Source organism: Lynx canadensis, chromosome A2, assembly GCF_007474595.2.
Source record: "Lynx canadensis isolate LIC74 chromosome A2, mLynCan4.pri.v2, whole genome shotgun sequence".
NCBI classification, from domain to species: domain Eukaryota; kingdom Metazoa; phylum Chordata; class Mammalia; order Carnivora; family Felidae; genus Lynx; species Lynx canadensis.
The window spans coordinates 20,418,618-20,443,431 of record NC_044304.2 but is presented as its reverse complement, the minus strand read 5'-3'; the positions used below and the strand labels follow the sequence as shown (position 1 = coordinate 20,443,431).

The 24,814-nt window shown below is 50.8% G+C and overlaps 2 protein-coding genes and 1 long non-coding RNA gene across 3 annotated transcripts; 2 read left to right on the top strand and 1 right to left on the bottom strand.

The window, feature by feature from the left end:
- The first annotated feature begins 2,722 nt into the window (after positions 1-2,722).
- LOC115508338 lies at positions 2,723-3,100 on the top strand. The gene is made up of 2 exons (XR_003966982.1): positions 2,723-2,794; positions 3,037-3,100. It is a non-coding gene; the product is annotated as an uncharacterized LOC115508338 (long non-coding RNA).
- Positions 3,040-9,407, bottom strand: PARP3 (poly(ADP-ribose) polymerase family member 3). The gene is given in 12 exon segments (XM_030306907.1): positions 3,040-3,290; positions 3,742-3,897; positions 5,104-5,281; positions 5,538-5,624; positions 5,838-5,984; positions 6,232-6,336; positions 6,338-6,459; positions 6,549-6,681; positions 6,893-7,081; positions 7,298-7,423; positions 8,069-8,258; positions 9,344-9,407. Coding segments are annotated over 11 exon segments (1,596 nt in total). The 5' UTR covers positions 8,252-8,258; positions 9,344-9,407; the 3' UTR covers positions 3,040-3,120.
- Positions 9,408-9,777: 370 nt separating this feature from the next.
- On the top strand, positions 9,778-17,413 carry RRP9 (ribosomal RNA processing 9, U3 small nucleolar RNA binding protein). Its single transcript, XM_030306908.1, has 15 exons — positions 9,778-9,910; positions 10,196-10,278; positions 12,868-12,977; positions 13,343-13,410; positions 13,492-13,533; positions 13,808-13,934; positions 14,769-14,893; positions 14,976-15,068; positions 15,398-15,498; positions 15,578-15,712; positions 15,789-15,851; positions 16,002-16,147; positions 16,230-16,309; positions 17,058-17,131; positions 17,245-17,413. Exons 1-15 carry the CDS (start codon positions 9,824-9,826, stop codon positions 17,336-17,338), a joined length of 1,428 nt encoding a protein of 475 aa, XP_030162768.1. The 5' UTR covers positions 9,778-9,823; the 3' UTR covers positions 17,339-17,413.
- The last annotated feature ends 7,401 nt before the right edge of the window (positions 17,414-24,814 follow it).

The window sequence follows — 24,814 nt, the reverse complement described above, 5'->3', positions numbered from 1 at the left end:
AGGGCCTGATCCAATTCTCCATTATTCAAATGAGAAAACTGGCACTCAGAGAGGTAAGGAATGTGTCCCAAATCACACAGCTAAGTTGTACCTGGAACCCAGGTCACCTGCTTCCTGGGCTCTGTCCACACAGGCACCACTTCCTGAGCTTGGCCACAATTTGAACACAGGTATTTGCCTCTAGGAGGTGAAGCTGGATTTTTGAGGTCTTGGTTGAGAGTAAGGGGAAGTCCAACACGTTCTCCTTCGTCTTCTCCCTGCCCAGCTGGGCCTGCAGGGCTGGGGCAGTGCCTGAGCCACCAGAGCCTGGGGAGGGTTCAGAAGGGCCAAGTGGGAATAGCAAATGAGAAACGTGGGCTGGGAAAGGTGCTAGGGGAGGGACAGAGACGATGGTGGGTTGGAGAGTGCCCCCTCCCACCAAAACAGTCCTACTCAATTAAAAATGGGGGGAAAATGGAACACTTCATAGTTTATGTGGGGTTTTTTTGGTTTAATTTGCACAAAGAAATGAAGGAAGGATAAATCAGAAACTGCAGCAGGTTGGTGGGAATGGAGTGAAAGGCTGGAGAAGGACACTTTTCGGAGTGCATGCTTATGTCCAAAAGATTGGACTTTTGGGGACTCTGTTAATGTTCTATGGATTGAAAAAAACAAATCAATGAAGATGAGGGAAACTCCCTGAAAGTGAACTATAAACAGGAACAAATGAACCTCCCTGTATTTCAAATGCATAACAGCCACACTGAAGAGAAATAAATAGCTCATCCAAATAACATTTGAACCTGTGCTCAAACTGCTGCTTTGACCATTGACCCTCAGTCTAGAGGGTGGTCATGAATAAAATTCAATACATCTGGAGCTTGACTTAGGTTTGTTTTTCATAATGGTACAGGTGTAGCAATTCTGAAGCCCCTTTTCACATGGGATTTAGTGATAAGTAAATATATTAAGGTTGATGGAAACCAAGATTCTGACTGTTAGAGAAAAGAGATTTTTAAATATGTATTTGAGGAAGAATGGAAGAGCCCTGTGGTGTTGGATTAGAATTGAAGAAATAGATATAGACAGACAGATGTGTTAATTTATTTACATATATGTATTTCCTGGCTCTCTTTACTACAAGAACTTACAAGCAATGACACCCCAGAACTAAGGAGCATACCTACTGCCCAAATCTGGGATGCTAAATACCATTTCCTGCTCTAGGGAACCAGGGCTCCTTGGAGAAATGGCTGATTTGGGTTTGTGTGAGATGAGCCTGGAAAATCTTGTGATGCCAGAAAGTAAGGAAGTGCTCAGAAAATGACATAGATCCAGGAATCAGTTTGAAGGGCCTTCTGCTGGCAAAATCTGGGGCATTTTGAAGATCAGGATAATTATAGTAATGGATTATAACCTAATGCATAAAATAAGAATCCACAAGTCCATATGGATAATAAAGAAAGAAAAAGGACTAGTATCAATAAATATAAAAGAAATGGTGGGATTAGATAACTGTCATTTGCAACCATCTTACCAAAAATTGATTTAAGTCATTGATTCCAGGTAAAAGTCACCAGTGGATGTTAAAGCTAGTGGGTGAAAGTCCAGGAAAAATGGGACACTTACACCTCAAAATATTTTCCCACAGATTACTGATTAATTACAAATAGGAGAAATGGTAATTTTCCAGTGGAGAAACCTGGTGGTCACCACCTTAAGAGATCAAAATTAACATCACCTAGAATGGGACATGTCCCTCTGGATATAATGCACCGAAGACACATCACATAGGTCACGTCCCTGCTCAAACTGCACTACCCAAATCTGATCATGACAAAACATCAGACAAACCCAAATTTTCAGTTAGTCTGTAAAACAACTGGCCCATCCCCTTCACGAGTGTCAAGAATGTCAAAGTCATGAAGGGACAAGAAGGGCTGAGGAATGGCTTCAGACTGAAAGAGACGGATGAGACACAACAACTAAATGCAGTGTGAGACCCCGGACTGGATCCTGATTGCTCTCTAGTACCTGCACCCCATTTGTGGACAGGGTTACCTGGGGGTGGCTGTCATTCCTGATTGTACAGCAGTATTCCATGGATATGTGCTGAACTTAGTAATATTCAGATGTAAGATACATATGGATGCTTGGCCCCAAGACAGGAATGCTTGATTTGCCTGGCTGTGTCTGGGCCAAATGAGTCCCCAGATGCCCAGGTGAGTCTCCAGATGCCCAACAGTTTTGAATCCCCCTTTGAAGGCTCAATGATCAGGAGGCTAGTTGTTGCAGACTTGGATGTAGATCGACCTGTGCGTGCGTGTGTGTGTGTGTGTGTGTGTGTGCGCGCATGCGTGTGCATCCCACATCAACCTTGTGAGTGCTTGCTCCCTGGAGTGGGCTGGTGCGGCTATGCGGTGTAGTGGGTTCCCAACAAGAGAAAAGGAGGCCTGGGCCTGGTGCAGCTGCGGCACAGACAAGCAGAGGCCAGGGAGTGAGCAGATACAATATTTAATAAGCTTGCTGTGCATGCTTGAAGTTTAGCCTACCCTGGTGCTCACACCTCTCGGACAGACAACCTGGGCCAGGGTGGACAGCCCAGATGGATCTGGGATTCTGCCCACTCTCAGTCTGTGCTCCTCTAACTTGAATGGGCTGCTGTATCTGTGCCCCAGTAATAATGGCAGCCCATCATGCCCATCACCTTAGGAGGTGAGACTCTGGGGCCACAGCCATGCCAGGGCTAGCAAGGATTGGAGGGAGGGGGGATCACTGTCTGGGACACAAGAGGGAGATCTGGGGGCAAGAAGGGGTGATATGGGGGCGCCTGGGTGGCGCAGTCGGTTAAGCGTCCGACTTCAGCCAGGTCACGATCTCGCGGTCCGTGAGTTCGAGCCCCGCGTCAGGCTCTGGGCTGATGGCTCAGAGCCTGGAGCCTGTTTCCGATTCTGTGTCTCCCTCTCTCTCTGCCCCTCCCCCGTTCATGCTCTGTCTCTCTCTGTCCCAAAAATAAATAAACATTAAAAAAAAAAAATTAAAAAAAAAAAAAAAAAGAAGGGGTGATATGGGGGATGGGCAGGAAGGTTGAGATGATGGTCTAGCGGCCAGCAGGCCCCGGGGCAAGGGTAGGGGGACAGCTCAGAGATGAACCTCTAGCAGGTAGCGCAGGCGACACTGGCTCTCTTGGTAGATGAGATATTCGCTCTGGGAGAAGGTGGAGCTGCTGAACTCTGCGCAGGGCACGGGCTGGCCCTGGGGCACCGCCACTCGCTGTCCATCCAGCTCCAGCTCGGTGTCCTTGGCTGGATCTGCAGGGCACAGCAAGGGCCATGGGTGACTCAAGGGTCACTGGTCCTTGGCTTTACCAGTAAGTTCTGCCTCCTATGCTCTCCACTTCTGCCACAGGGAACACCTGCTCATTCCCCCCCTTGCAATCTCCAAGCCACTGCACAGGCCGGGCCTTCTGCCTGGAGTATCCTCCCCATTTCTCTGCCTGGGAAATGCCTACTTATATCTTTCAATGCTCAATGACACCTTTTCGTTGAAGCCCTCCTGGATGCCCAGGAATATGTTCAATCAGCAAATGTTTGTCGAATGACAAAGTGAATGACCATAGTGAGGAAGCCTACTGCTTTTTGTCCCTCTCCTCAGCTCCTTCCCTGCCCACCTCCTGGGCCCACCATGCCCTGAAAGCATCCTGGTCCCCTAGCTCAGCCCCAGGTCTCTATCCTCAGGCCTGTCTAGCTTTTCAGGACTCACCAGGCTCTGTGTGGCCTCGGGCAATGACACTGTCGAAGCCAGGGGGTGGCTGCTTCAAGCTGGGCTCGTCGATGGTGATGTGGTACTCTCTGCCCAGTGCCACCTCACCCAGGAACATGTAGCCAATTTGGTGGGCTCCGCAGGACATGCCAGTAACTGGGGGACACAGGGAAGAAGCTTGACCCTCCTACCTGACTCCCTGGTCCCCTTCTGCTGCATCCTTATCTCCTCTGGCTTTGTTGACCGAGCCCAGGAAAGTGCCCACTCTTCCTGCATCCTTAAAAACACCGCTTGTCCTGGCTGTGCTCCCCCCCCACCCCTTACCCCACTCTTCTGATCCCTGAGAGCAGGTGTATGCAGCCCCTTCTACCCGACACCAACATCAGCAAGGGGCTCCCAGTGACCAAATCCAGGGTGGAGGCCTTTTCTCTCTGGCCTGTTCTGTTGATTTTACCACTGGCATCCTCCACCCCCTAGCCTAGGACCCCCTTGCACTGGCTCTGCTGAGGCTACCCTCTACTCCTTCATAGGCTCTTCTGCCCTCCTGGTGGTCCTCTTGGCCTTGAGCAACCTCAGACATCCAAGAACATCAGCCCCATCCAACCTTGCTCTCTTGGATCAGTGGGTGGTGGTGGTCTCCAATGATGGGCTGGCCGGGGAGCCAGTCTGGGGAGGTCTCCTCAGTGAGGACACCTCTGGACAGAAACTTGGGGATCATCAGAGATACTTCAACCCTGTCACACATGCTGCCCATCCCACCTCCCACACATCCCTCTCACAGATTCTTTCTTCCCCCACCTCCACTGCTTGGGTTGTGTGCCCATCACATCTGGCCTGGGTAAGAACATGGCCTCCCTATGCCTCTGGCCTCAGTCACTCTCCCTGAGGCTGTAGCCACTGAGATGCTGCTGCTATACCAAGTCTGGTGAGGGTCCCATCACTATCTGGATAAAGCTCCCTTGATCTTCCAGGCCCCAGCCCTCCCGTCCACACAAGGCATTTGCTTGGAGCCTTATCATCAGGCTGTGCTTGGAGGTCCTGACATGGTGTGCGTAGCCTCCCAGCCTGTGTGCCACTTCCTAGTTTCTTTACCTCCAAACCTCCTCTTTCACTGCACTCCCCTCCACATCTGGCTGGCACGCTCATCCTATCTGCATCACCTGCTCCAGGAAGAGATGCTGCCTGGGGCTGTCTGACCTGTCTGTGACCACTGGCCCCTCCACGGAGTCCCCATAGGACTCAGGATGCCCTGCTGAGCACTCTCGTCAGTAGCTATTCAAGGTTTCCTCTTTTGGGCGAGCACTGGGCCTGGTCCTCCCTGGTGTCCTGCATCTGCCCAGGTGGCCCCCGGGGGTATCTCACCATAGCCCGCTGACTTGCTATTCTCTGAGGCGAAGTAGATGCCCTTGCCAACGCGGCCACCAGAATGTGGCATGATGCGAAGCCCACTGGTGAGGATGGCGGCCACCACAGCCACATTGGTGCCATGCCACAGCAGCCTCCGATTACCCAGCTTGGCGTGGGCCTGGAACCTATCTCCCTGGGGGGAAGGAGGTGGGAACAGGAAAGGTCATGCTATCCAAGCTCAGGTGCTTCTCCCTGATGCTCAGAGAGCACCACCAAGGCCAAAGGCCCCTCTGGCCAATCACATCCACTCATGTACACGTGCACAAGACCTGGGTCTGAGGGAAACTGACAAGTTGTTAAGCTGACTCACTAATGGGCACATAAACTAAGGTCATCTCCTTCAGAGTCAGATAGTGATAGGGGAGTGGGTTGGGAGGAATCTCTCTTACCTCCCCTTCTCGGTTTACTTTCCAAACATGTTGAAGAACAGGGCACCTGTAGGTGTTGCCAGTCTGTTCTAAGTAGGTATATATTACCTGCAAGGAAAGCAGATGCTGGATGCCGAGGCTGACAGATGTGTGGACAAACCCCCACTGGTGCCCCAGTCCCAGAACTCTCCTTGGGCCCTTCAGACACAGGGAGAGAAGGCCAAGGCCAAGGCCAAGGGATTCCTCTGCACACCAGGAGGGCAGATGGGTAGAGGGACAGTGCCTGCTATTAGCCAGGCTCCTCTGTGGGACCTGGCCCACCTTGTACTCGGGTGCCTCGGAGTCGAGCAGCTGGAGCTGGCGCTTAAGGAGCTGATAGTCTCGGTCCAGTGGGTGTGGTACCTCCTTCACCTTCTCCTCTTCAGGGGCTGCCTGCAGGGTCTGAGCCAGCTCGATGTCTGCCAGCACCTAAAGTGATGGGCACTGGAAGCTTGTCTGTCCACTTGACTCCCAGCCTCCTCCCTCCCACACGACTGGGACCATGGTCACCCCACCTGTGCACCCCCATACCATCTATCTGCCTGGCCTTCCCCTCCCCTGTCCTTCAACCTACCCATTCAGTCCACCTATCTGGGCCTTCTTGGCCATCTGTCCTCCATCTCCCTTGCCCAGTCTGTCTGTCTGCCCCACTGCCCACCCACTTGCCAACCCTCACCAGCAGCATGTCCTTTTTGGCCTGCAGAAGCTCAGGGGAGTTGATAGATGGGGGCCGATTGCGGCCAAAGTTGTGGGGAATGACAGTGTAGAAGTGGGAGGATAGGCTTCTCCAGGCTGAGGCCACCATCCGTAGGGTCTTTGAGGGCTGCCTCCAGTGCCTCCAGAGCCTCGAAGCCCTGTGCAATCTGCTGCTTGCTCAACTTCCCTAGGGGCATCTTCTTCACATCTAGGAGGTGGGGAAAGTCAGGGAGACTCAGTCTCATGGCCTTGCAGCCCCCAGGCCCCTGCAACCCTGTCCGGCCTCTCTCCCCTCACCCAGGTTCATGAGGGTCATGGCATTCTTGAACATGTCTTTGCTGAAGATGTTGGTGATGAGCTTCTGTGTAGCTGCGTCCAGGGAGCAGGGCCGCACCTGCTGAACCATGGTCCTTACTGGGCCTCCAACCATCTAGAGGTAGAGGGCACAAATGAGCAGGAGTAGCTGGGCACAGCCAGAGAAGAACCTGGCATTAAACAGAGACTGGCCAGGTTGAGGCCAGAGAAGAGAGGTCTATGCCTGAGGCCACAAAGCTGGACAGTGGCAGAACACAACTGGCTGGGTCTCTCCATCTAGTCCCCTCCCTCAACGCAAGGCCCACCACCCTCCCTGGCCACTTCACCTTCACCATGGCTTCCTGGGCCTCGTCCTCTCCCCGTACTTCAATAAGCATGTACTTGCCCGGGTGGGCCACAAAATGGTCCCGATCCACCCAGCTGTTCTTGGTCTTGTCCCGAAACTTCTTCTCAAAGTCCTTTTTTGCATCCTCCAGTAACACGAAATAGCTGAGCTTTGACTGGCCCACTTCTCCCTGCAACCAACAACCTTCAGGGGTGTGCCTGCGACAGTACCCACTGTGGACATTAGTTCCCCTCTGCTGTGCCAAGAGCCCCTGGGTAGTCAGAAGTGGGGAGGGGGTGTGGTCGGCAGCTGAGTAAGTTGTGGGGACCCTGGGGGAGTAGGGGGCATGTATTGTAAAGGGAGAGGTGGGGAGGAGGTGGGCACAGGGTGGGAAGGTGGCACTCACTACACGACCCCAGCGGTTCCAGCAGGCGAAGCGGTCACCCTCTTCCAGTAGCTGGATGATGTAGAATTTGTTGTTGTTGCTCCCGATGTTGGTCTGGTTCAGGGTGCAGGCGTAGTCTTCATGCACCTGGGGCCAGAGGGGGCATAGGGAAGGCAGGCTGGCTTGGGCTGCCCTTGAATGAGACAGGGTACCCAGCTGCACAATGACCGGGGTCTGATGGGGAAGGAGTCATGCTGCACTGGGGCATCGGAGGAGGCCCTGTCAGAGAAGGCTTGAGGAGGTCACGGTTCTGCCCTGGGGGACACAGACTGAGGGGACATGACTCAACCCAGGCAGTTGGGGGAGTTCTGGGAGGACATGGCTGTGCTCTGTGTCAGGGAATCAGAGAGAGACATTGGTTCTGCCCTGGGGGGTTGACAGGACATGACCCTGCCATGCAAGGGATCTCAGGGGACATGGCTCTGTGGGGATGCTTTAGGGGACATAGTGAGCCCTGGGAAGACTGAGGGGTCACAGCCCTGCCTTAAGTGTGGCAGGGGGAGGCCTAAGAAGCTCAGGGGCCTGCTCTGGGGTCTGAAGAACAGACATGACCTGCCTGGATCTGATGGTATATAACCCTCCATGACCTTTGGGGTCTTGGGAGAATATAGCTTACTTGGGACCTTGACCTATCAGGCCAGAAACAAGCCCCAGTGGGAAGCAGAGTAGGTCTGAGTGTATTTATACCTAGGAAGGAGTAGGCTCCAAGACTGGATGGGGCCTACAGCTTACCTGAGTCCTGGGACTGTGGCTGAGTGGGCATGCTGGATCCACTCGGACTATGTGCTTCTCCGTGGGTGCAGCTCTGAGAGCCTTGGCAGTGGAGTGGAAGCTGTCCTCCTCCTCTGCCCCCTGACGCCCCTTCTTTTTTTCAGGACCCGCATGTTGCACCGGGGGCTTGCGCTTTGGAGCCATGGCTCTTCTGGGGCACAGAGGGGTCCCTCAGGGCTTCGTGGACTCTGCATTCCACCTGGCTGGCACAGCACCAGCTTGCCCCACTTTGGGTTTGCCCTTTGGTGTTCTGCCCCCAACCCCCCACCCTCAAGCCACTGTCTCCCCCTGCTTCCATTTCCCCATTCCCAGACTCAGACCAAAACCAGCTCTCTGTACCAGTCACCTTTCCCTTTTCCCATTCAGAGGGGCCAGGCCAGGACCCTGTACAGTCTGCCCAGGGTCAAGGAAGAGTGGTTCCCTATCCTCTAGCAATCCAGTATGTCCTGATGAGGGAGGGAAAGTGAAAGGAGAATCTCCTTCCTCTTGCTTCTGGGCTCCTCCTCCCTTCAGAGCACTCCCTGGGTACTGCTTGCTCCTCCCCTGTCTCAGCTGACTCAGATGGGCCTGACATGGTTGCTAGGCTGAGTCACCCAACTATGGAGGACAGTGGGCAGTAGTAGCTCCCCGGGGCCACACTCCTGGGGCCAGATGTGTCCCTCCAGAACGTGCGACCCAGGGGCCCAGAAACCATTCATTCCCAAGGGGTTCAAAAGTTCTGGGGTGCCAGTCAGGGTGTGAGATCAGTGGCCTTGAACTGCCAGAGGGCAAGGGCCAGTCCCACCCATCCCTGCCCTGCCCTGCGGAGGGCTGTGGGCTGGATCATAGGGCACTCACCTAGGAGAAAGAAGCCGTGACCTGGCGGCTAGTGGCGGCCACTAGGTCTACTATCAGGACCCCCACAGCAGTTCCAGTTCTAGGGCCTTGTCTAGCAACCCTCTGTAACCTTAGGTGTGACTTGGAGAGTGATTTCCCTACAATCGCCAGAGGTGGGGGCAGGGGCAACACAGGAGTGGGGGGTGTGGTTTTCTAGCTATCTGGCCATCAGTCAAGTGAGTCAGAGGCTGGGCAGGAGGAGGCCGGCAGCCTGTCCCACGGACCCATGGACACTTGATAGGGATACAGCCAAGGCCTAAGGGACTGACGCATCCTGAGCGCCGCTTGTCTGGCCAGAAGTGCGCAGTACAAGTCCGCCGGTTGCCAATGACCTTGGACCCTAGTGCAGGCACTGCCTACCTCTTCTCGAGGCTGCCTAGATTCCCCGGGTTATCTAGTGCCAGGCTGGTTCGTTCTTGCCCCCGCCCCCGACGGGGAGGAGTCACGTTCCGAGACGTGAAACCCTGCATCTCTGACACCTCCCAGCGTTCAAGGGCCGCAAACACAGAGAAAGCCCGTCTCTTCCGACCCGCCCTTGGACGTCAGCATGAAGCAGAGCGCACGCGCCACTGCCTTGTGCCGGAAGCGCCCGGAGAGGCTTGCTACCTACTGGAGACTGGCGCGGGAGCCTGTAGGAACTGTTGGAGGCGTGGCCACAAGCGTTTACCCTATGGACGCTTGGGGGGCGTGGCAGAGTTTACAGAAGGACCCAATGGAGCTGTGGGAGGCGGGGCTCACCGGGCAATGGGAGCCTATCCGGGCCCGGAGTCTTGCCAGACCGCCTGGGTTTAGCAGCCACGTGAGTTCTCCGTGGCGGTCCTTACACGCAAGGTGGGCAGCATGTCGGCGGCAGCGGCGGCTCGAAAACGCGGAAGGTCGGCCTCGGGGGCCGGGGCCGGTGCAGGGGCCGGCAAGCGGCGGCGGAAGGTGAGTCTGGCTCTTCTGCAGGCCAGAGTCAGTCCGTTACTGGGACCACCGTCATCTCCTACGGACACCCTGGCCCCCGGCCCCTCCGTGGCCCTTTTTTCGGGATTCCAGCTGGAGTCAGCTTCGTCCCTCTCTCCGCGGGCCAAATCCTGGAAGGCCTTGCACTTGAGACGGGGGGCCACCGCCTTTCCTAGTCCCGTGGCTCTCGAGGGATCGGAAAGGGCTCTTGCACAGTGCCGGGGTGGTTGGGACCCTTGACCAACGAAAGGATTATTTAATTCTCAGGCGGATTCTGCCGGGGAGAAGGGCAAGTCCAAGGGAGGCGGCAAGATGAATGAGGAGATCTCCAGCGACTCCGAGAGTGAGAGGTGAGCTTTCTTCCACTGGGGGAAGGGGACACTGAGGCCCATGGTGTATGGAAGACTCAGTGAGTGTGGGCAGAGCTGGGCCTAGAACCCAGGTTTCCCGCCTTTTTGGCTCTTAGATCTTGGCTCTTTCCTCCAGTTCTAACCCTGATGAGTAGGTCTCATCTTGAGGAGATTGAGAAGTCTCATCTCCTTCCCTGCAGGGTCCCAATGCGAGACCAGTGAGAGCTCCCTCATTGGCAGGGACCTGAGCACAGGCTGGACTGGCTGGTAAGGGAAGTGGAATGCAAGAAATGCTTGCTAGTTCTTCATCTGCTTTCCCACAATTTTACAATTGCTGCTCTCCCCGCTGACTCTCAACATACGCCAGGTACTGGCTTTACTGTTGAGAATAGAGATCAGCAGGCAGGTGAAGACAAAACTGTTGTAATAGGATGTGTATTCTACAGCTCTGTGTTCTGGAGACAGGTGAGGGAACATTTAAATAGGGCCTGGAGAGATGAAGAGGAGTCCCTCATGTAGAGGTAGGGAGGACACTCAGAGATCAGAGAAAAGTCTAAGGCTTTTTGTATGTAAATTGTCAAATTTGTATGTAAAACTGCCAGACTGGGAGATGGAGAGGATGGAAAGGTAGGTGTTGGCTGCATCCAGATTGTGGAGGGCTTTTAATACCTCCCTCATTATGCAGGTGACAGGGGTGGGGCATGATGCAGGGTTTCAGAGGACGCTAGCAAAGTGTCAAGTCCTGAGCCTGTGGAATGGAGTCTGTCATATCAGGGGATGGATCCTAGAGTTGGCCTTAGAAATTCAGCTTCTAAAACTGAGTACATGTTGGCCTTAACCTGCTCACAGAGATATATATTTTCTCTCAAGGTTACTCTGGGCAGGTGTGTGTCTGGCCCTGTGCCAAATACTTTTAACGTTTAAAGAATGTGTTGTGAATGTATGAGATACAGAAGAGTTCATGAAACGCGTTTGTACTATAGGGAGCAGTGGTGAAATGATGAACCTCTGTGCGCCCACCCCTTAGGTTAGGAACTAGACCATTTGCGGAAACTTGGAAGCCCCAACTGCATTCCTGACTTGAGTTAATCATTTCTTTGGTCTCCCCTTCTTCCTCTCTCCCCTCCTTCTCCTTCTCTTCTTCATTTTTTTCATTCAGATACAATTTACATATAGTAATATTCACCTTTTTTAGCGTACAGTTTGTGAGTTAAACACATGTAGTTGTATAACGACCACCACTGTGAAGGTATAGAAGGGTTTCATCACACTCCAGAACTCCCCCCCACTCCTTTGTGGTCAGTTACTGCCCTGCCTCCAGTCCCTGCTAACTACTGTCCCTGGATTTTGCTTTTTCCAGAACATCAAATGAGTGGAATTATACAATACAATGTATATTTCCTTTGCTTTCCTTTAGAGTTCTGTCTCCTATGTGTGAACCCCTAAACAATAGACCGATTCGTTTGGGTAAACGGAGTGCAAGTTCTAACCTTGGCTGGTTAGCAAGGCAGCCACCAACCCTGTTGGCTGAAGGCTTGCTGAGCACTGAGTACTAAATGGTCTCTGTGACCTGATTTAGCTTCGGCTTCCTTGAGAGTTTCCAAGGTCCTTTCTGGGAAAGTTGTGGGCAGGGTCATGAATGAGTCCTGGGGAACAACTGGGGCATTTGACAGGGACTAGGTATCTTTAGGCATGTGATCAGAAGGGACGGTTCCTGTGACCTACCTCTAGCTCCCAGGAGCAAGTCAAAGTAGGACTTGTCTTGAGTAAAGAAAGTGCCCTCAGCTGGGGTAGGGAGTGGGGCGTGGAAGGGAAAGCAGAAACTTCAGCACAAGGTCAAGCCAAGACCAGTTAAGCTTCACCTGGAATCCTGTCCTCAAGGTAGAGGATGGTGCTATGGCATCCATAGTGAGGTGGCATCCAAGGTGAGGATGAGGCAATGACATCCCAGCGTGTCTGCCTCTTGGGTCCTTTTTTCAGACCTGGGCTGGCTGCTCCCCTGTCTGGGGGTGGTTCTGGGATTTACCTTTTCTGCTTTTCATGTTGGATCTCCTATTCCCTGTCTCCCATGCCTTTCTCATTCTTAGTTTATCCTCTTGTTTGGGGAGCACATCCCCATCCTTAAATGAGGTGTAGAAAAGACCAATCTTGTGGCACCTTGTATATCTGATAGTAACTGGCATGGCCTTCCAGGAGTTCACATTTTCCTTCAGAATTTTGTGTGTGAGGCTCCTTTGCCTGCCTGCTTTCAGTGTTGCTGTTGAGACTTCTGAAGCCTTTTGATTCCTGACCCTTTGTATTTAACCTTTTGTCAGCAGCCTGTAGAACCTTCTCTTTCCCTCTAGAATTGAGAAACTTCACAGTGATCTTCTTGGGTTTGGGGTCTCTTTTCACCCTTATGTCGGGCACTGGGTAGGTCCTTTCAATTTGGTAAGTCACCTGTTTTGGTTTTCTACATGTGTAATCGTTGGCCATGAGGGCTGGCAGGGATGGGGGCGGTTGAGTGTCGGGAAGCAGCAACGAGGCATGGTCGTAGGGGCTAGAGGAGCGGGGTGAGCCCCCTCAGAGCCAGCCCCTCCCCACCCCCAGCCTAGCTCCCAGGAGGACTGAGGAGGAAGAGGAGGAGGAGCTGGAGGAGACAGCCCAGGAAAAGAAGCTGCGCTTGGCCAAACTCTACTTGGAGCAGCTCAGGCAACAAGGTGAGCCCATGCACTGGGCCTGTGAGTTCAGGGTCTGTGCTTAAGGCTGCCTGCTGTACCTGATGGGTGACTGATGCAGGTACCTGGTGGGCTGTCAGAGCTCCTGGTGCCAGTGGCCCTGGGGGAGAATGGCTAGGAGAGTAACGGGCCTCCTGGGCTGGGCCAGACCTTCAGCTTACTTTATCTCTAAGTAAAGGCAGGGGGTAGGCAGGAGGAGACCCCTCCTTTGCCCAAGGCATCCTAAACTTTCCATGGACCACAGCTTGAGTGTTTGGGGCCCAGGATGGAGGTGGTGGTGGTGGGGATGGGAAGGGAGAAGTGGAGTCTCGGCCTCGGTTTACTTGGTCTGGTCTGTCCTTGCACAGAGGAGGAGAAGGCTGAGGCCCAGGCATTTGAGGAGGACCAGGTGGCAGGGCGCCTGAAGGAGGACGTGGTGAGTGTAGAGGGAAGGTGGTAGGAGAGAAGGGTGGGGCTGGCCCTGCTCCTGGGAGCTCACCCTTTCCTCTCTGTGCAGCTCGAGCAGAGAGGCAGGCTGCAGAAGTCGGTGGCAAAGGAGGTGAGTGGGCAGGGCACTTTGGTGTAAGTAAGCTTGGGGACTCAGGCTGTGGGGGTCTTTCTTTGCTCTGGAACATGGTGAGCACTAAGGCAGACAGGACGGACCAGATAAGGGTCTGATCCTTGCAGTTCTGTGTCCACTTTGCCTTCTGGTCAGGGTGGTGGGAAAGGATGGCGTGTGTGTGTGTGTGTGTGTGTGTGTGTGTGTGTGTGTCTGTGTGTGTGTGTCGGGGCCTTCCTGCCCCCTGTCGCAGTGACCCAGCCCTGCCCACCAGATTCAGGCCCCAGCCCCGGCTGACATCCAAGTCTTGCGGGGGCACCAGCTCTCCATCACATGCGTGGTCATCACCCCCGACGACTCAGCCATCTTCTCTGCTGCCAAAGACTGCACCATTATCAAGTGTGAGTGAGCAGCTGGGTGGGGGTGCAGCCTCACCAGGGGTCTTTGGGGAGGGCTAGTCTGCGGAGGAGGGAGTAATCAGGGCAGACCGAGGCCTGATGGGGAAAGCTTCTGGAGGTAAGTTTGCTCCTGAAGAAGTGTTTTTTGTGGGCGCCTGGGTGGCTCAGTCGGTTGAGCATCCAACTTCGGCCCAGGTCGTGATCCCGTGCTTCCTGGGTTCGAGAACTGCGTCGGGCTCTGTGCTGACAGCTTGGAGCCTGGAGCCTACTTCAGATTCTGTGTTTCCCTCTTTCTCTGCCCCTCCCCCAGTCTGTCTCTCGGTCTCCCAAAAATGAATAAACATTAAAAAAAAAAAAACGAAGTGTTTTCTGGATGACAATGGAAGCTTCTGCCCAGGAGTGGCGCTAGTGACTCTGTGTTGCTGTCACTGGGGATGATGAGGCAGGATAATGATTGAATGAGGAGTGATGCTGCAGGTGGGCAGCTGGAGGGTACCTGAGGCCCTGTGCAGTCTTGGGATTGCATTCCTGGTCCTCCTGGGTCTCCCCTTTGACAGCGGAGTACTTTCCTCAGGAGAAACCAGAAGAACGCGCACCCTTGGTCCCAAAGCTCCATCCTGTCCTTTTCTTTGGGGCTTTGTGGCTGCTTTTTGGCATTATTGTCACCATTTAACAGATGAGGAAATTGAGGGGATTTGTGCAGGGTCTCACAGTGGCTGAGCCAGATCTTTGGCCCTGAGGCCACGACCTTTTCCACAGCCCCATTACTGCCCCTTGAGGGGGTTGCCAGCCAGTCCTCTCCTCTGTCACAGTAGCCTCTCTCTTTCCTGGTGTTAGGGAGTGTTGAGAGCAGACGGAAGCTTCATGTGATCCCACGAGCCAAGAAGGGTGTGGAGGGGCAGCCCCCCGGCCACGGCAGCCACATCCTCTGCATGGCCATCTCCTCTGACGGCAAGTACCTTGTAAGGCAGGGTTGGCCCTGGGAGTGGGTCAGAGGCCCGGGCACACATCGGGTGCCTGGGGCCATTGTCATCATCTCCACAGGCCTCGGGTGACCGCAGCAAGCTCATTTTCATTTGGGAGGCCCAGAGCTGCCGGCACCTGTACACTTTCACGGGACACCGGGACGCTGTGTCGGTAGGAACTATGGATGTTTGGCGGTGCTTGGGTGATGGGGTGAATGAGGCAGGGGGTCCTTGAGGTCAGAGAACCTGTACTTCTGTGCAGTCGGTGGCACTGTAAAGGACATAAAGGGGTGAAGGGATAGGGAAGAGCTGGGAGAGGCTGAGTGGGCTTGCCTAAGAAGCAGGGAGCCCTCTGAGAAGTCTGCAGCTGCTTGATGGCTAGGGAGTGTGCCCTGACTCCTGTGCTTTGTGACCTGCTTTTCGGGAAGTCCTCCCTGGGCCTGACCCGTCTCGTCTGCCGTAGTCCAGGTCCCCTTTCACCTGCTCTCTGTGTACCCTTAGGGGCTGGCCTTCCGCAGAGGCACCCACCAGCTCTACAGCACGTCCCACGACCGCTCTGTGAAGGTGTGGAATGTGGCGGAGAACTCCTATGTGGAGACACTGTGAGTGTGTGCGGGGACAGGGTGTGCGGATGTGGGTGCTTGTTCATGTGTGACCCATCCTGCCTCTGCCCCCCTCCAGCTTTGGGCACCAAGACGCCGTGGCCGCGCTGGATGCCCTGAGCAGGGAGTGCTGCGTGACGGCCGGGGGCCGAGACGGGACGGTGCGCGTGTGGAAGATCCCGGAGGAGTCCCAGCTTGTCTTCTATGGCCACCAGTAAGGCGATCCGCTGGGCCGGGTTGGGAAGGGTGTTGGGGAGAGGGGCCATGCCCCTTACTGCTTCTTTTGTCAGGGGCTCCATCGACAGCATCCAGCTCATCAATGAGGAGCACATGGTGTCGGGTGCAGACGATGGGTAAGAACTGCCTTTTGGATGTCTCGTGCCACTGCCACTGCTCCTGGACTTGCCTCCTGGAATCCCCCTGTGTGGCTGGTGTGATTCCTTTCCGCTGAGTGGCCTTTCTGCCCTACCCCAGCCCCTCATGATCATATTCTCCGTTCGCAGCTCTGTGGCCTTGTGGGGCCTCTCTAAGAAGCGGCCACTTGCCCTGCAGCGTGAGGCCCATGGGCTGCAGGGGGAGCCAGGCCTGGAGCAGCCCTTCTGGGTGTCATCGGTGGCAGCCCTTCTCAACACGGACCTTGTGGCTACAGGTGGGTGCTCTTTGAGGCAGGGAGGAGGGGGTTGCAGGGTGGGCTGGCGTGGGGGTGCCCACTGTCTCCCTGTCTCCCACAGGCTCCCACAGCTCTCGCGTGCGGCTCTGGCAGTGTGGGGAGGGCTTCCGACGGCTTGACCCCCTCTGTGACATCCCCTTGGTGAGTGGGGCTCTAGTGCCCAGCCTGTCTTTGCCACAGTCCCGAGGCCCAGGAGCTCGTGGCCCCTGGAATTAGACCCTTACTGTATTTTCCTACCAGAATGGAGGCTCCTCAGGTCAGGGCCAGCTATGACTTCTCTTTTTTATAGTCCCAGCTCCTAGCATAGGACCTGACAGGAACCCTCCCTCCTTTTTCCTCTTCCTTCTTCCCTTCCTCCCCTTTCCCCTTTTCTTCTCCCTACCTTGTCCTGGGTGCAGGGGAACAAGGCAGGGACAAGGCAGGGAACATTGTGTGCAGAGCCATGGAGGGCCTGGTGCTGTGATGGGTTCTGTGAGGCTGGTGCCAGATTGACACCAGTCTAGGGCTTGTGAACGTGTGGCACCCTAAGGGATAGTGGCAGGATGGTCAGCGACATCTGGTGACAGTGAAGGGCTTGATGATGGTCATGGGGTCTCTAGGATCCCACAGCCAGGAGCTAAGCCCTGGGCTACCCCTGACACCCAACGTACTTGGCATACACTGTCTCCTTAAATCCTCACAAATTTCACTGTGCGGCTGCTGCTCTGTTATCATCCACCTCACAGGTATGGAGGCTGAGGCCCTGACAGGTCAAGGGCTGGTCTGGGTGCAGGAGGCAGAGCAGGGATTTAACCTGGCCTGCTGAGGCCAAGCCCTTGGCTGTGAGGCTGGGGCTGTGGTGTTGGGGGAATCTGTTCTCACATCCTCCCATGTCTCTCCCTCTTCTCAGGTGGGCTTCATCAATAGCCTCAAGTTCTCCACCTCTGGGGATTTCTTGGTGGCTGGGGTGGGGCAGGAGCACAGGTATGAGGCATCCTTGGAGGGGTGAGGGTGGTGAAGCTGGGGTACCTGGTGGGACTGGGGGTGGTGGGGGCTGGGCCTGGCCTCAGCTGCTCCTTTCGTTTTGTCTTCTGCAGGCTTGGCCGCTGGTGGCGCATCAAAGAGGCTCGGAACTCCGTCTGCATCATCCCCCTCCGCAGGGCCCCCAGGCCCCCCACTGCCGGCTCCTGACTCCTCTCCACTTTATTTAAGTCCTTCCCAGGCCAGGCCCTGCCCTCTTTGTATTAAAAGCCTCCTCTTTTGGGCCTTGTCTCTTGCAGCTTCTTGGGCGGGGACAGCGGGTGATGGTGGGACTGTGGCTTGGAAAAGGCCAGGGAGGGACAGGGCTCCCACAGTCTCCATTCTGCCCCTCTGATGGCAGAGAGCTTTTTATCCTTTTCCATGGAACTTGGGGATAGAGACCTCAGAAAGCCCCTGGTCCCTAAGTATCCTTATTAGGCCAGGTCTCTACCCACTGCTCTGGGCTGGTAGGTGTCAGAAGCTGACCTCTCAGCCAGGAAGCCATGGCTGTCCAATTATGTGTTGGGGCTGGCTGTGGAGTCTGAGAACTGACAAGACCACTAGGCCTACAAGTCAGGGTGTCAGGGTGACCTGCCCCCCACCCCCGCCATTCCTGCCAGGGCCAGGTCAAGAACCTGGAGGGGACAGACTGCCCCTGGGGTGGGAGTGACACGCTACACTGCTTATTGCCTGGGGACAAGTGTCAGACTTAGGAATAGTGTGGTCCCCTCAGGAAGCCACAGGCTTCTCTCCTGCTCCCATGCTCTTGAGGCCTCACCCTCAGACCTGCTCCTGCCTGCCCTCATTCTTCTGAGGCCAGCGGGGTCAGGTTCAAATCAAACCCCCAAAAATCCTGTTCGAGGTCAGAAGACGTCGATAGAATTCATTTCATGTGTCTCTCCTCCAATTCAGCTCAATGATGGCATAAACATACCTCCTGAAAGACATTGCAAAGCAACACTGAAGTATACCTTAATATACTAACCCCTTTCCTATGGGCGTGCTCCTACTAGGGGAAATCCACAGCCTTTGAATCCTTGCTCCCCACTAAGTAATGCATCATTTTTCTTCTGACTGCTTTTATGATTTTTCTTGAGATTTGATATTCAGCAGTTTAATTACATGTGTGGGCATGGTTTTCTTTCTTTTTTTTTAAATGTTTGTTTATTTTTGAGATGGAGACAGAGCGCGAGTGGGGGAGGGGCAGAGAGAGAGGGAGACACAGAATCCGAAACAGGCTCCAGGCTCTGAGCTGTCAGCAGAGCCCAATGTGGGGCTCGAACCCACAAACTGCGAGATCATGACCTGAGCCGAAGTCGGATGCTCAACCGACTGAGCTACCCAGGCGCCCCAAGGCATGGTTTTCTTGAATACATCTTTTTCTTTTTTATTGTGTTAAAATACACAACAAAATTTACCACTTTTAATTTACCTTTACTTTTTAATTTACCTTTACTTTTAATTTAATTTTTAATTTACCATTTTTAAGCATACAATTCAGTGGTATTAGGTACCTACACATTGTGCAGCTGCCGCCACTGTCCACCTGCCAAAAGCTTACAAATCTGAAACTCTGTACCTATTAAATAATACCCCCCCCAACACACACACAGGCCACCTTCTCACGAGCCCCTAGCAACCACCATTTTACTTACGATTTTGACTACAACTAGCTCCTATAAGTGGAATTATACGCTATTAGTCTTTTTGTGACTGATGCATTTCTGATGTATTTCACTTCAGATAATGTCCTCAAGGTTCATTCATGCTGTAGCAGGTGTCAGAATTTCCTTTCTCTTAAAGACTGAATAATATTCCATTGTACGTATATGCCACATTTTGTTTATCCATTCATCCACCAAATGGATTGCTTCCATGTTTTAGCTATCGTGAACAATGATGCTCTGAACACAATTGTACAAATATTTCTCCAAGACTCTGCTTTCGGTTTTTTTGGAGGGGTGTATGCCTAGAAGTGGAATTGCTGTGACATATGGGAATTTTATGGTTAATTTCTTGAGGAGCCTCCATACAGTTCTCTACAATGACTACCATTTTACATTCCCACCAACAGTGCACAAAGGTTCCAATTTCTCCACATCCTTGCCAACACTTGGGTTTTTTTGTTTTGTTTTTGTTTTTTGATAGAGCCATCCTAATGAGCGTGAGGTGGTATCACCTTTCACTTTTGACTTGCATTTCCCTAATGATTCATCATGTTGAGGATCTTTTCATGTACTTCTTGGCCACTCAGATATTTTCTTTGGATAAATGCTTATCCAAGTCCTTTGCCCATTTTTTAATTAGGTTGTTTGCTTTTTTGTTGTTGATCGAGTATATCCCCTTTGGTGTTTGCTGAGATTCTTGAATTTGTAAATTTATGCCTTTCACAAATTTGGGCAGTTCTTAGCCTTGCTTCAAAAGTTTTTTCTACATCAACTTCTTTACTTCTGGGACTCTAATAACATAAGTGTTAGACCTTTTAATATTGTCCCACAGATTGCTGAGGCTCTTTTAATTGTTTTCACAATATTATTTCTCTTTGGATTATTTCATTCCTGTTGCTCTATATTCAAGCTCACTGATTTCTCTGTCATCTGCATTCTGCTAATGAGCCTGCCAGTGAGTTATTTCAGATATTGTATTTTACACTTATAAAATTTCCACTTGGTTCCTCTTTAAGTTTTTTGTTTTGTTTTAATTTTTTTAAGTTTATTTATTTTGAGAGAGAGAAAGCACGAGTTGGGGAGGAGCAGAGACAGGGGAGAGAATCCCAAGCAGGCTCCGCACAGTCAGCACAGATCCTGATGTGGGGCTCAAACTCAAGAACCATGAGATCATGACCTGAAACGAAATCAAGAGTTGGGACACTTAACCAACTGAACCACCCAGGTGACCCTTGTTTGTTTATCTTCTAGTAATCTCTGCACCTAATGGTGGGCTCAAACTCATGATCCTGAGATCAAGAGTTGCATGCTCTACCGATTGACCCAGCCAGGCATCCCTCTTTTGTTTTATTTTAGTTTTTATGTCTCTTCTGAGAACTATGTTTTTGTTCATTTAGAAAGGGTTCACCTTTACCATCATGGAAGATAGTTACAACTGTTAAAAACGTTGTCGTCTGATACTTGTAAACATTAAACTTGTAAACATTGTCGTCTGATACTTGATACTTGTCTTTTTCCTTAAGAATTAATCAGATTTTCCTAGATCTTTATAAATTGAGTAATTCTGGATTGTATCCTGGATGTTTCCTCTAGCCAAGGAGATGATTTTTCAGAAGCTCATGGTGCTACCACTGTGACAGCACTATGACTTTGCCATGGGGCAGAGCCGTGGGAGAAAACAAAAACAGGAAAATGGGGGGTGGGGTGGGGGAAGGGATGCTGTCCATAATCTTTGGCTTGAGGAGGTGTCTTTTTTTGACCCTCTGGTAAAAAAGAGGGGTTTTCTCTTGGATCATTTGCCACCCACACTAGTGCAATTCTGTGTTTTGAGACACCTTCAGCTCTGATGTGGAAACAAATTGACAGTTCAAATTTTGTCTTTCTTCCCCAATCTACCTGCTATCGTCCACTTTTCAGAGTCCAGTTGCTTTCTCCCCAACTTTTTTTTTTTTTTTTAACGTTTTTATTTTTGAGACAGAGAGAGACAGAGCATGAACGGGGGAGGGGCAGAGAGAGAGGAAGACACAGAATTGGAAGCAGGCTCCAGGCTCTGAGCCATCAGCCCAGAGCCCGATGTGGGGCTCGAACTCACGGACCGTGAGACCGTGACCTGAGCTGAAGTCGGACGCTTAACCGATTGAGCCACCCAGGCGCCCCATCTCCCCAACTTTTTAAAAACGTTCATTTTAGAGAGAGGGCATGTGAGTGGGGCACAGGGAGAGGGAGAGAGAGAGAATCTTAAGCAGGGCTCAATCTCATGACCCTGGGATGAAATCAAGAGTTGGGTGCTCAACCAACTAAGCCATCCCAGTGCCCCTCCAGTTGCTTTTGGTATTCTAGCCATAGTTTTTAGTTGTCATCATTGGGAAGGATTAGCTGTAATGCCCTTATTCCATCTTGCCAGCACCAGACTCCATGGTATTTTAAAGAAATTTTAAAAGATGGTCTTTTCTATGGGGCACCTGGGTGGCTCAGTCAGTTAAGCCACCGAAACTTTTTTTTTTTAATGTTTATTTATTTATTTTGAGAGAGAGAGAGCACGATACAGGGAGGGGCAGAGAGAGAGGGAGAGAGAGAGAATCTCAAGCAGGCTCTGTGTTGTCAGTGCAGAGCCCCATGTGGGACTCGAACTCACATACCATGAGATCATGACTTGAGCCGAAATCAAGAGTTGGACACTTAACCCACTGAGCCACCCAGGTGCTCCCACTGACTCTTGATTTTAGCTCAGGTCATAATCTCTCATTTCATTGACAGCACAGAGACTGCTTGGGATTCTCTCTCTCCCTCTCTCTCTGCCCCTCCCCCATTCACACTCTCTTTCTCTCCTCTCTCAATATAAATAAATAAAGTTGAAAAAAAAAAGATGGTCTTTTCTAGACGTCCAGATAGCCAAGACACGTGAAAAGATGCTCAATATCACTCATCAGGGAAATGCAAATAAATGAGATATCACCTCACACCTGTCAGAATGGATTAAAAAAAAAAAAGTGTTAAAAAAATTTTTAATAAAAAAAAAAAAGGGGCGCCTGGGTGGCTCAGTCGGTTGAGTGTCCGACTTCGGCTCAGGTCACGATCTCGCGGTCCGTGAGTTTGAGCCCCGCGTCGGGCTCTGGGCTGATGGCTCAGAGCCTGGAGCCTGCTTCCGATTCTGTGTCTCCCTCTTCCTCTGCCCCTCCCCCGTTCATGCTCTGTCTCTCTCTGTCTCAAAAATAAATAAATGTTAAAAAAAAAAATTAAAAAAAAAAGTGTTGACAAGAAGGTGGAGAAAAAGAACCCTCGTGCACTGTTGGTGGGAATGCAAACTGATGCAGCCATTGTAGAAAACAGTATGGAGGTTCCTCAAAAATTTTAAAATAGGGGCACCTGGGTGGCTCAGTCGTTTAAGCGTCTGACCTGGGTGTAGGTCATGATCTGACAGTTCGTGGGTTCTAGCTCCGCATCAGGCTCTGCTGACAGCTCAGAGCCTGGAGACTGCTTCGGATTCTGTCTCTCTCTCCCTCTCTCTCTCTCCCTCTTTCTGCCCCTCCCCTGTTCTTGCACTATCTCTCTCTCATAAACATTAAAAAAAATTACAAGAAAATTTAAAAATAGAATACCTTATGATCCAGCAATCACACTACTGGGTATTTACCCAAAGGATACAAAAACACTAATTCTAAAGGATATATGCACCCCTATGTTTATTGCAGCGTTATTTACAATCCAAATTATGGAAGCAACCCAAGTATCCATGGACAGATGAATGGACAAAGATACACACACACACACACACACACACACACACAGGAATTTTATTCAGCCATAAAAAACATGAAATCTTACCATTTGCAACAACATGGATGGATCTAGAGAGTATAATGCCAAGTGAAATGCCAGAGAAAGACAAATACCATATGATTTCATTCATATGTGGAATTTAAGAAATAAACAGGGGCACCTGGGCAGCTCAGTCAGCTAAGCGTCCGACTTTGGCTCAGGTCATGACCTTGCAGTTTGTGAGTTCGAGCCCCGCATCGGGCTCTGTGCTGACAGCTCAGAGTTTGGAACCTGCTTTGGATTCTGTGTCTCGTTCTCTCTCTGTCCCTCCCCTGCTCACCCTCTGTCTCTCTCTGTCTCAAAAATGAATAGAACATTAAAAATTTTTTTTAAGAAACAAAGGGGGAAAAAAGAGAGAGAGAGAGACAAATCAAGAAACAGACTCTTAACTATAGAGAACAAACTAATGGTTACCAGAGGGGAAGTGGGTGGGGGAATGGATGAAATAGGTGATAGGGATTAAAGAGTACACTTACCGTGGTGAGCACTGAGCAATGTACGGAATTGTTGGATCATTATATTGTACACCTGAAACTAATACAACACTGTATGTTAACTATACTGGAATTAAAATTAAAAGCTTAAAGAAAAAAAAAGATGGTCTTTTCTATTTACCCAACGTTCACTACTTCTGGGGCCTTCGATTCTACCTGCTGATGTGGGCTTCCATATGGGATCTTCCTTCAACATTTCTTTTAATGTGAATCTGTTAGCAATTTTGTTTTCTGAATTCTTATTTTTTTTTGAAAATGGCTTTATTTCAACTTTATCTTAAAAAAAATCAAGGTTATAATTTATGTATAGTGAAATGAAGAAATTTTAAATGTGCAGCTAAATAAGTCTTGCCAAATGCATACATCCCATAAATCTGTACCTTATCAAGATATAGGGCATTTCTATCACTCCAGAGAATTCCTTCATGCCTCTTTCTAATCTGCCCTAATTCCCAAAGGCAACCCTGGTTCTGATTTCTATCCCTATGTATTAGTTTTGCCTGTTATCAAACTTCGTATATGGAATTATACAAAATGTTCTGTTTTGTGTTTGTCTTTTTTTCCCCTCAACATAATTCTGGAGATTTATCGATGTTATTACATGTATTGTTAGTTCTTTACTTTTTATGGTTTAATAGTATTTTATGAGTATACTCATAAAAAATATTTATCCATTCTCCTATTTATAGACATTTGACTTGTCTCCAGTATTTGGCTTTTATGAATGTAATGCTACAAGCATTCCTGTACAAGTCTTTTTGTGAACATACATTTTCATTTCCCTCAAGTAAATATGAAGGAGTGGAATTGCTGAGTCACAGAACAGGTGTACGTGTATGCTTAATTTTATCAGGGGCAGCCAAACTAATTTCCAAATTGGTCATTCCATTCTGCCAACATTTGGTCTCAGTTTTTAAAAATTCTTTCATTTGAGCCATTATAATGGATAAGTAGTGGTATCTCATTGTAGCGTAAGTTTTGACTTTCCCTAATAAGCAATGATGTTGAGAAACTTTTCATGTGTTTGGTGGTTGTTTGTATATCTTCTTTTATGGAGTATTAAGTCTTTTGCCCATTTTTATTGGGTTGCTTATCTTTATTATTAAGTTGCAGAAGTTTTTCTATCCTGGACTAAAGACCTTTGTCACATTCTCTCTCTGTCTCTATGTATATATAATATATACAGTGAATATTCTTTTCTTTAGCCTGTGACTTCAAAAAAAAGTTGAGGTATAATTGACATACAACATTATATTAGTTTTAGGTGTACAGCATAATGATCTGATATTTGTATATATTGTAAAATGTTTACCACAGTAAATCTAGTTAACATCTGTCACCACACAGTTACAGAAGTTTTTTAACTTGTTAAGAGAATTTTTAAGATTTACTCTCAGGGGCACCTGGGTGGCTCAGTCAGTTAAGTGTCTGACTCTTGATTTTGGCTCAGGTCATGATCTCACAGTCATGAGATCAACCCCCCACCCCCTTCAGGCTCCACGCTGACAGCATGGAGCCTGCTTGGGATTCTCTCCCTCCCTCTATCTCTGCCCCTCCCTCACTTGCACTCATGCACTCTTTCTCTTTCTCTCAAAACAAATAAATAACATCTAAAAACAAAAACAAAAAAGAGGGCCGCCTGGGTGTCTCAGTTGGTAAGCATCCGA